The 12,020-nt window shown below is 46.7% G+C and overlaps 1 protein-coding gene across 1 annotated transcript in view; it reads right to left on the bottom strand.

Moving 5' to 3' along the window:
• Window positions 1-12,020, bottom strand: part of slc30a2 (solute carrier family 30 member 2) — a gene marked incomplete at both ends in the record, with an annotated part of 72,610 nt that overhangs the window by 13,106 nt on the left and 47,484 nt on the right. Inside the window, 3 exons of the mRNA XM_084313778.1 lie at window positions 4,968-5,187; window positions 7,768-7,921; window positions 8,629-8,775. Coding sequence (XP_084169904.1) covers window positions 4,968-5,187; window positions 7,768-7,921; window positions 8,629-8,775 — 521 coding nt within the window. The remainder of the gene's footprint in view (window positions 1-4,967; window positions 5,188-7,767; window positions 7,922-8,628; window positions 8,776-12,020) is intronic.

Consider the following 12,020-nt stretch of genomic DNA (forward strand, 5'->3'; position numbering starts at 1 on the left):
CGGCTGTTGTGGAGGAGGGGGGGGGGCATCCGCGGGGGGGCGGGGACGCTCTCTCATTGACGTACACAGTGTGAGAAGAGCATTTATGCAGGTGAACACAAGAAAGGCGGCTGGCCCAGATGGAATAACAGGACGCATACTTAAGTCCTGTGCTAACCAGCTAGCCCCTGTGTTCACCACCATATTTAATCGATCCCTGAAGGAGTCAGTCTGCTTCAAGATGTCCACCATTATCCCGGTACCAAAGAAACCCTCCCCAGCAGGTCTCAATGACTACAGACCGGTGGCACTCACCTCTGTGGCCATGAAATGTTTCGAGAGGCTGGTCAAGGATCACATTTATGCCTCCCTCCCCAGTGATATGGACCCTATGCAATTTGCATACAGGCCAAACAGGTCCACTGACGATGCGGTCTCCCAAGTACTGCACAGCACCCTCTCTCACCTGGACCGTCAGAAGGGGGGCTATGTGAGACTGTTGTTCATTGACTACAGCTCAGTGTTCAACACCATAGTCCCCACCAGACTGGTGGACAAGCTGATCGAGCTAGGTCTGAGCTCCGCTCTGAGCGCCTGGATACTGGACTTTCTGAGTGAAAGGCCCCAGGCGGTCAGGGTGGGGGGTCAGACCTCCAACACCATCACCCTGAGCATCGGGTCCCCCCAGGGCTGTGTTCTGAGCCCCCTGCTGTACTCACTATACACACATGACTGTGTGGCCAAGTTCAGCTCCAACTCCATAGTGAAGTTTGCGGACGACACAGTGGTGGTGGGGCTGATCTCGGACAACGACGAGAAGGCCTACCGGGAGGAGGTTGAGGTACTGGAACACTGGTGCCAGGACAACAGCCTGCTCCTGAACATTGGTAAAACCAAGGAGCTGATCGTGGATTATAGGAGAGGACAGCAGGAGACACACACACCACTGAGGATTAACAGGGCTACCGTGGACAGGGTGAGCAGCTTTATGTACCTGGGGGTCCACATCGCAGAGGATCTGACATGGACAACACACATAGACTCAGTCGTAAAAAAGACGAAGCAACGCCTCTACCACCTGAGACAGTTAAGGAAGTTCAGAGTATCTGGGAAGATACTCCAGTCCTTCTACTCCGGAGCTGTAGAGAGCATCTTGACTGGAAACATCACTGCCTGGTATGGAAACAGCACGGCACAGGACAAGAAGGCCCTACAGAGAGTGGTGCGCTCAGCCGAGCGTACCACGGGTATTGCACTACCACCCCTGCAGGTTTTATACAACAAGAGGTGCAAATCCAGAGCCTGCAGAATAATGAAAGACCCACACCACCCCAACAACAGCCTGTTCATGCTGCTCAGGTCAGGCAGACGCCTGCGAACACCAGCTGCTAGGACAGAGAGACTTCGGCTCAGCTTCTTCCCCCAGGCCATCAGAGCCCTGAACACTGAACTCTCCACACACAAGCACACATGAGCACACACACAACACACACACTGTACGCGCTCACACACTAGCAGCCACTTTAACATGAGCAAGCACACACTCATGCTGCACACGCCCACACTTATGGCCACTAAGGAAAGGTCACTTTAAAAATAGTATAGTATAACCGGAGATTGTATAAATTAGCATGTACAGAAAGACACTACCAAAGGACCTAGTATGTCCTCCATGCTCTGTAAATAACTTATGTACATATACCGATATGCCCTAACATGTTACTTGTTTATTGCACAATGTTACTTGTTTATTGCACAATGTTGATTCTATTATATGTTATTTGCACATCGTTGCGGGCAAGACCACCCGCATTTCATTGTATACTTGTATGCCGTGACAAATAAATCTCTTGACTTGAGATTGCGACCCCCTCTGCGTGCCCCCCTGTCTCCGGAGGTCTCGTAGTGGTGACCGGAGTGCCGGATGTCCCGCGATGATGTCGGGGAGTTCGCGACCCTCTCTGCGCCACCCCCCTTCCCCCTGTCTCCGGCTGTCCCTGAGCAACGACCGGAGTGTTGAATGTCCCGTGACTAAGACGGGGAGGACGTGACCCTCTTGCGCCGCCCCTGTGCCTCAAATAGATCCGCTATCAACTCTATCTTTAATCTTTCAAAATGTTCAGTTGCTATCGCTATTAGCTCTATCTTTAATTTTTCAAAATGTACAGTTGCTATTGCATGCACTCATCTGTGTTTCACCACACACATGAGTGCATGCTTACCAACTGTCCGTCTGCAACACTACTATCACCGACATCTAAGAAGGGAGATCCCCCCTTGAACGGCCCTTCTAAGGTTTCTCTCCTCCACATTGCCTGTGGAGCTTTTTTTCCCTATTGTTAGGTTTTAGTGAGTTTTTCCTTACCTTCGCGTGGGGTATGTCTGGGAGTGCTTGCATTCTTTCATTTATTTGCATTCATCTAAAAAATGTTTGGACCCTATGGTGTTCTTGTTCTGTTCTTGACTTATTGTTATGTTGTCTTCTTGACTTGTTTAAAGAAGACCTGTACGGCCCATGGGGACATTAACGTGTGTTGTCGGGCCCTATAAATAAATTTTATTTGATTTGATTTGATTTGACTTGACACTTTCCAGAGTTTCCAGAATTCACAAAAACCACATAATCAAACTCGTCAACTTTTATCTTGAAAACCAAATCAAGCTCTTCTCCACTGTTGTTTAGAATCAGTCGCCTATGTGAGACAACATGCTTAAAAAGCGGAGATTTACATCCCGACGACATTTTCCTTATCAGGGAAATTATCCTCCCATGTCGTGCTAGTTGACTTATCAATAGTTCGTCACTGATGAACGGTGGAATGTTGGAAATAAAGACCTTTCTGCCTGGTGTGGAGAGAGGCTCCACGGCAAGAAATGCGCCATCAACACTAATCCCTAATTGTACTACCATATGCACCTTGTCCAAAGAATCAAGAAAAATCACCACTCCACCGTTCATTCTCGCAGCTGATTTAATACTTTTATGCCCAACAATTTCCGCCACTGCCAAGCTGCAGTCCTCTACGGACACATTAGGAACATATATTTTAACGCCATGCTTTCTACCGAGTCTGTAAAAATCCATACTGACGTCTCACGCCAGCCAGTAGCACACTTAACCCTGTACACACCAAAACACACAGCAAACTAACACTACACTATAATACAATATCCCATACATAAATTTACAAATTAGATAGATAAAGATAGAAAAAAAACTCACTCTACCTCCACACACCTCCAACCTCCACTCTCCAATCTCACTTCCAGCATGCACAGAGAGAGAGAGAGAGAGAGAGAGAGAGAGAGAGAGAGAGAGAGAGAGAGAGAGAGAGAGAGAGAGAGAGAGAGAGAGAGAGAGAGAGAGAGAGAGAGAGAGAGAGAGGGTGTAGGGGGGGGGAGAGTGTGATGGAGGAAGATGTGTGGAAGGATTTAAGGGCCAAGAGAGGGAGAGAAATGAGTGACAGGGGATAATAGGAACAGAGAATGGAGTGAGGAGAGAGATAATGAGATAATTGAGTGAGATAGGAGAGATAGAAGGAGAGAATGGAGTGAGAGAGGAGAGAGAGAAGGAGAGAATAGAGTGAGAGAGGAGAGAGAGAAGGAGAGAATAGAGTGAGAGAGGAGAGGATGGAGTGAGCAAGGAGAGAATGGAGTGAGAGAGGAGAGAGTGGAGTGAGAGAGGAGAGAGAAGGAGAATGGAGTGAGAGAGGAAAGAGAGAAGGAGAGGATGCAGTGAGAGAGGAGGGGATGGAGTGAGAGAGGAGAGAGAAGGAGAGAATGGAGTGAGAGAGGAGAGAGTGGAGTGAGAGAGGAGAGAATGGAGTGAGAGAGGAGATAGTGGAGTGAGAGAGGAGAAAGAGAAGGAGAGGATGAAGTGAGAGAGGAGAGAGTGGAGTGAGAGAGGAGAGAGAGAAGGAGAGGATGGAGTGAGAGAGGAGAGAGAAGGAGAGGATGGAGTGAGAGAGGAGAGAGAGAAGGAGAGGATGGAGTGAGAGAGGAGAGAGAAGGAGAGGATGGAGTGAGAGAGGAGAGAGTGGAGTGAGAGATAGAAGGAGAGGACGAAGTGAGAGATGAGAAAGAGAAGGAGAGGATGAAGTGAGAGAGGAGAGAGAGAAGGAGAGGGTGGAGTGAGAGATGAGAAAGAGAAGGAGAGGATGACGTGAGAGAGGAGAGAGAGAAGGAGAGGATGACGTGAGAGAGGAGAGAGAGAAGGAGAGGGTAGAGTGAGAGAGGAGAGAGAGAAGGAGAGGATGACGTGAGAGAGGAGAGAGAAGGAGAGGATGGAGTGAGAGAGGAGAGAGAGGAGAGGTATGTCAGATGGTGAGCTCTGAGAGTCTAAACACAGCAGAACACTGCGGGCGATGCCAGACAGGCTGCAGCAGCAACAGCTTGCATTAACTCTTAGTGCACAAACTGCAACAGTCATCAGCTAATATAAATCCAAAAGGTTCCTCTCAGCACACATTTTTCTTATTTAAAGTCAATGACGATGGAAATGGAAGCAACAAGTGTTATGTAAACATGGTGTATAACTGACACCACATCGACGCAACACTATATACTGGGTCCATTCCAAAGGTTTAAAGCTTCCCGCCCTCTGTCCTTAACTCCTCTGTGACCCACATGCTGAAAGATTGTCACCATATTTAAGGCCGTTCTAAAGCCGTAAGAAACGCACAGAGGAAGCCCTCACTGTATTGTTTCCTCCCTTGTCTTCTCCAGCGAAGGACACATTATGTGCATCTTCATGCGGACGTGTTTCAAAAAGGCACGTAAGTGAACAAGGACGAAATGCGGCAAATTCAACTTTCGAACGGTGTATTGGATGATCAGCAAAGAATGCAGCCTGGAGCCGACAGAGGAGAGCAAAGTAACACGACACACGCGCATCCCTCGCACGGGCGTGGTGTACCGTATACGGTACGTCGAACGTTAAGAGATAACTGACTGACACAGAAGTGGAAACAGTATGATAAGTGACTGACCCGGAAGTAGATGATGATGGCGGCGATCATGACCCCTACACTTTGCAGCAGGTCTCCAACCACGTGGATGAAGGCTGCGCGCACGCTGGTGTTGCCATGGCTACCAAGCAACGCGTGGGAGTGGCCGTGACCCACCGGACTCTGACCATTCTCATCAATCTGGTGATAGCCGGCACCGTGGGAATGGAAGGTGGTAGAATGATGCAGGATGTAGGCCATACTGGAAGAGAGAGAGAAAGAGAGAGAGAGAGATAGAGAGAGAGAGAGAGAGAGAGAGAGAGAGAGAGAGAGAGAGAGAGAGAGAGAGAGAGAGAGAGAGAGAGAGAGAGAGAGAGAGAGAGAGAGAGGACGGGAGTGGGGAGAGAGGGGGAGTGGAGAGAGAGAAGGGAGTGGAGAGAGAGTGGGAGTGGAGAGAGAGAAGGGAGTGGAGAGAGAGGAGTGAGAGAAGGGAGTGGAGAGAGAGGGGGAGTGGAGAGAGAGAAGGGAGTGAAGAGAGAGAAGGGAGTGGAGAGAGAGATGGGAGAGGAGAGAGAGAAGGGAGTGGAGAGAGAGAGAAGGGAGTGGAGAGAGAAGGGAGTGGAGAGAGAGAAGGTAGTGGAGAGAGAGAAGGGAGTGGAGAGAGATGGGAGAGGAGAGAGAGAAGGGAGTGGAGAGAGATGGGAGAGGAGAGAGAGAAGGGAGAGGAGAGAGAGAAGGGAGTGGAGAGAGAGAAGGGAGTGGAGAGAGAAAAGGGAGTGGAGAGAGAGAAGGGAGTGGAGAGAGAGGAGAGACAGAGAGAGGAAGGAAAAAGAGGGAGACAGAGAGAGGAGGGAGTGGAGAGAGAGGGGAGTGCAGAGAGAGATAATGGTGTGGAGAGAGAAGGGTGTGGAGAGAGAAGGGAGTGGAGAGAGAAGGGAGTTGAGAGAGAGAGAGAGAAGGGAGAGGAGAGAGAATAAGTAACACTTTTTGCCAGATATGGAGGGTCGGCCTACAATAGCAAATGTCACTCACGGTCACATCGTAAAATGTAAATAAAATACAAATTGACCACAAAAAAGGTACATAATGTATGTTATGTTATAGCCATAAATAATGTATTTACATATTGTATAAGTAATATATTTACATATTGTATAAGTAATATATTAACGTTTTGTATCTGCAAAGGTCTCACTACGACCGGGAGTCCAACCAACAATGATTGTGGTCACGGGTTAGTGCTGATACTTATACAACGGCATGCAAATTTCTCGATTCTGATTGGCTGAAACAGTCCATTTACACGTATGTATTGCGATCAGTCCACGCTTGCTGGCCCAGGACCCGCCCACAACCGAATCACATCACATCAATCCGCCGGATCACAAGAAGGTGGACAATAATCTTTACAAATGGATATGTTAATAGTGACTAAACGACTAAATATCAAGCGATTCTGTCACAGCGAATGTCTTAGTCGTTTAAACAATGTTGGATGATGTAATTGATGGGTCTTGAATCATTCTGTAACAAAAGAAAAATCGCGGATTGATTGATTGATTAATTTTCAATTTTTTTTAAATTACTTTTTCCTTTCGACTGTCATCGCTCGCTCTAGTCTCCACCCACCGCCACACACCCCCCCCACAAACACACACGCACACACACACTCTGCCTGCAACGCGGGGGGTAGTCAGACTGAGAGAGAGCTGGGTGCTGCGCTGTTCTAAGTGAGCATGGCCTATTGAGTTGATTGATTGATTGATTGATTGCTAATTTTATTACTGTACGCTTGGTTTCCAACTGGTTAAGTTTAGGCCCTCTACAGTAGGTTTAAAAAAATAAATAAAAGAATAGGGCGAAGAAGACGTTTTTTTCCTATAGGGCAAAGAAAACGTTTTAATTTGTTTTACCTACTTTCTATAGAAGCATCTAAGAATGAAGTTCTATGGAAAGTAGGTCTGCATTCCCTTAACAATTGTGTGTATTGAGCCGTACTGTATTGTACCCATTCTGCATCTGGTAATAAAATTTTCAATCAATCATTCCAATAATACACAGTTGGATGTGTTAGTTGGTTGGATGCACTTCAAGCTGCTTCCACATGAGGCAACTTCTCTCAATCATTCCAATAATACACAGTTGGATGTGTTAGTTGGTTGGATGCACTTCCGATCTGCTTCCACATGGAGGCAAATTGTCTTTTTTGTAGTTGTGGGAACTACTTTTTCTGGCGCATGGTTTTTTCAATAAATCTTCGATTAATGTGTGTTTATTGTATAGAAATAAGGTTGGATGAATGTGGCAGTTGTATAAAAGCTTTACACCACTTGCAGTCGTGATTTGTGAACAATAAACCATGCCTAGGGGGGTCTAACGACCACCCCTAGGCATGGTTTATTGTTCACAAACCACTCCTGCGCGTGATGTAATGCTTAAATACACAGCAATACTATGATGATGGATAGTTTTAACGTTTAATGTTTATGGTTAAAATAGAAGGTTAAGGTTAAGGTTATGGTTAGGGTTTTGGCGAGGCTATCAGAAAAGTGTGTCTTGGTAGTTTTGCGGTAAAGGCACTTGCCTCCCATGTGAGTGTCCTGGGTAAAAAGTATGTTCCCCAGCAGGGGAACTCAAACATTTTCTGAAAACATTAAAAGTGAAAAGAATTGTAATATGTAATTATGTACTTATTTGTAATATGTAAACATTGTACATTTGCGTAAATACGTCTATAACATAATGGACAAATTATGTACCTTTTTTCCTGCGGTCGATAAGTACTTTATTTACATTATGTGAGGCGAGATCGGGCTATACATGATAGAGGTGAAGCGCTCACACAATGTTGACGATGACAGCACACCCAGAGGTGATCAGCATCACGTGACCATCGATCTCATAGTCGTTGCGTACGATCCTCTCGATGGCCAAGTAGACCAGAGCGCCCGTTACGATCCAGATGGACATGACGGAGACGAGTGCTCCGAGGATCTCTGGGAGACGGGGGAGGGGCAGGCAGAACACAAACAGAATACAATACAATACAATAACACAGAATGGAGTAGAATAGAATAGTGTCCTAAGTCGAATTAACCAATTCTTTGCTGTATAGAATAGAATAGACTAGTCATTGAATTGCCACCAGATCCGTCACAATCCATACGTTCATTCATGTTTTTCATTCAATCTTTATTCATAATTTGGAATTTGGAACCAGGTTGCTGTTCTGTTATATGCCACCAGGAGGCGCAAAGTCTCGAATCCATCCATCCCTCCCACCATCCAGTCCACCCATCAATTTACATTTACATTTACATTTAGTCATTTAGCTAACGCTTTTATCCAAAGCGACTTACAAGTTCTGTATGACAGGTCATCAGGAAGGGTACAACTCTATCAGCTGAGTAACAATATTCATCAAAGTGTTGCGTGTTACAGTGTATCCATCCATCCATCCATCCACCCACCCATCCATCCCTCCATCCATCCATCCATCCATCCATCCATCCATCCATCCATCCATCCATCCATCCCTCAATCCATCCATCCATCCATCCATCCCTCCATCCATCCATCCATCCATCCATCCATCCATCCATCCATCCATCCATCCATCCATCCATCCATCCATCCATCCATCCCTCCATCCATCCATCCATCCCTCCATCCATCCATCTCTCCCTCCATCCAGGGTACTGACCTGATCTATGCCATCCAAAGGTCATGGTCTTGGTCGGTGGTCTGGAGGAGATCCAGAGGGAGAAGAGGCTGACCATCATGCTGCCCAGGTCTGTCAGCAGGTGGGCTGCATCCGTCATGATGGCCAGACTGTGGGCCAGGGAGCCTCCTGCAGGGAAACACACCAAAACACCAAGAGATTTCATTTTCTTTTTTCTTTGGTATTCGTAGAATAAAACAACACCTCAAAAACACTGGAAATGAACGCCTGCACTAACCCATTAAAGGTATAATCTATAATGCTGTTAAACAGCGACCTCTAGGCAAAAGGCAAAGATCCCAGCTTGATATTGCACTTTGTTTACATTTTTTGTTTTGTTTTGGTCTGATGCATTGGAGTTTAGTAACTTATTGTGCCGTGCATTTCTCCAGACCTCTCTTAGCAGAGTCTGAGGTGTGGTCAGCAATAGCAACCCCTCCACCTCCTATCCGCACTCAACTCCAAACCACGCATCTGACCAAAAACTAAAAGATTTAAATAAAGTTCATACAATGGCATGCACATTTCTCGATTCTGATTGGCTGAAACGGTCAAGTTAGACGTGGTTATTTCTTATATAACCCACGCTCGTGATCCCAGAACCCGCCCGCAACCGAATTACAATCACTCCGCCGTTTGTGGTTTTAGAAATGAAAGCAAGATGGCGGACAATAATCTTAAAAAGAGAAGGGAGTGAATAAAGGGAAGATGATTAAACAGAAGGATTTGTAGATACAGTAATAAATGATAATCGATTTTAATTATGAATTCATATTTGACCTTGAACTTGACCTTGACCTTATTATGGCCAAATCATACATCTATGGATAGGGAAAAGGCTCCTCTTTCCAATGGCAGGGTTTAATCTGGATTTAGTCATTTCCTTGCGGTTTTACGATAACATTTATATAATTAGCATTTTTTCGATAAATTCGTATTTCCGATAAATCGTATAAAACATCGGTAAAAATGAAAATATACACTTTGACTACTGTTTTGATAGGGTTATGGTCTTTACTCTTGGCTACAAAAAATTAAATAAAAAACATTAACCTCTTGAGGGCGGAGCCAGGCATTCATGGAGTAGGACGTGTTTCACGAGAGCTCCCTACTATCGTGCAAAAATACACTTTTCTCCCCATTAGTCTTTATTTTATTTTGATTTGTTATTGGTTTTCTTGTTGAGTCGTCGAGTATCAACTACTTTCGTCGACTTTTTTCAACTTTTTGCGGTGTTAATGGAGACCCGAGCCATGAGCACGCCAGCCGGCAGACTGTCACCGAATCTGTCCTCGCCTTCGCCCGGAATCAGTGAAATAAGTGAAGCTGTTCTCTCGGTCATGACCAAACTCCATGCAGACTTTGAGGTACGCTTCGCTGAAACACAAAGGAAAGCACAGGCGGAATTTTTTGATACCCTTCATCGGGCAATGACAGAGGAAATTAGATTGGCGGTCGACCCGTTGAGAGAGAAGATGGAGTCGCTACACGCTGCCTCCACGGCTAATGCTAACGAACTAGCCTCGCTAACGACAGAGGCCTCACAACAGGGCGAGAGGATGGCGTGTCTGGAGAGCTCCCTGCTGGCTAGGCAGGCTGACGTTGCCAAACTACAGTCGGTAATTGTGGAAATGCAGTCCCGGGAGAGACGTTACAACATCAGGATCGTGTGGGCGGTTAGGTGGCGTAGCGGAGATTGCGTTCGTCACCAACCCCGGAGACGCTAGGATTCGCCTGTTCGAATCCAGCTCACAGCTCCGGGGTTGTCACCAGCTTGGCTGGCCGTTCACACTAATACAATTGGCAGTATTAGAGGGTGGGAGAAGCTGGCGGGGTGGGTCCGGGTCGTTGTAAACAGCGACTCCTACAGTTCGGTCGGGGCGCCTGCTAAGCGCGGATGGGACCTGAGTGGGATAGTGTGATCCTTCCACACGCTACGCCCTCTCAGAGAATATCCGCGCTGCCAGGTGAAAAGAAGCGGTGATTGGCTGGACGTGTGTCGGAGGAAGCACGTGGTAGCCTCCACTCTCCCAGACCGACTGTGGGGGGTAAGTGCGCAGCGACCAGGAAGGGGATTGGGAATTGGCATACGACTAACATTGGGATTGGAGAAAATCGGAGGAAAATGGAGGGGGAAAAAGATCAATAAATAAAAAAAAAAAAAAAAAAACATCAGGATCGTTGGTGTCCCGGAGGGCAGTGAGGGAGGTCGTCTCTCGGAGACTATGCCGGAGTTGTTGCAGAAAATACTGGGGGAGAATGTCCTCCCCAGCCCACCCATGTGCGAGTCAGCCTACAGAGCGGGCAAGACCAGTCCTGGAGTGAACAAGGAGCCGAGGCCCATCATTGTTAAGCTAAACAGGCTACAACAGAGGGAGCTCATCATGCGGTCGGCCCGTGCCAGGAGGGGTGAACTCGATCTCGGCAATCACAAAGTGGCCATTTTCGAAGACTTTACGCCGGAGGTTCAAGCACAGAGAGGCGAATACAAAGTGGTCATGGCCAAGCTATGGAAATTGGGCCTGAGGCCTACGCTATTCTCCCCCGCGAGATTATCTGTGCTGTGTAAGGGCGATGATCGTCGATCATTTTGGTCGTTGGCTAAAGCGAAGGAATATCTCGGGGGGATAGCCGAGACCGTAGCTTGATAACTGTGTGTGGTGAGTGACGTGGCGATGTGGGCCTAAATACATTGATAGGGCGGACTACTCACAAATGTTTATTGTCATGCCCAAACAGGCTAACTGGCCATTGCCCATCCAAACTAACGGGGCATCCCAATGACTTCTGTTACTTGCTAATGCTGACCTCATGGTCGTACGTGTGTGTCGCCTCTATGAAAGCTAGCGAGCTAGCTGGACAATGTACATAACAGATACTAGCGTGCTGGCTGGTTTCATCACTAGCTTACGCGCTAGCCTCGGGCTAACTAGCATGCTATGTCTATCGCCCGCACCGAGTCATTCGAGACCCGTTAATGTTTACGTATTTTGGCTGTTGTTGCTGTTTAAGTGGCATATGTTTGCACAATTTAACTGTGATTGGGTCCTGCCCTAACTATCTTCTGGTATGCTTTATTTTTAATTTAAATTTTTTTATCCATTTGTGCTATAGCATTGCGACGTTGATACGCAGATTCAGAAGTAGTTGGTTACAGGGATGGCGTTGAGTTATTATATAATAATAGCTAATTTTTCCCTTATAGTTGGCTCATATTAGGGCCAAGGCTCACGTTTGTTTTAGCTAGTAACACCTTCGGTTGATCTGTTTTGTTGTGTTTCTAGGTCTTGTTTTCCTTGTCTAGACGGGGTTTGGCTGTTTTTGAGCCTTAGGCTCCGGTCGTTGAAGGTCGGTTATGTATATATATGTAATAT

Source organism: Notolepis coatsorum (assembly GCF_963971535.1).
Source record: "Notolepis coatsorum genome assembly, chromosome: 5".
NCBI classification, from domain to species: domain Eukaryota; kingdom Metazoa; phylum Chordata; class Actinopteri; order Aulopiformes; family Paralepididae; genus Notolepis; species Notolepis coatsorum.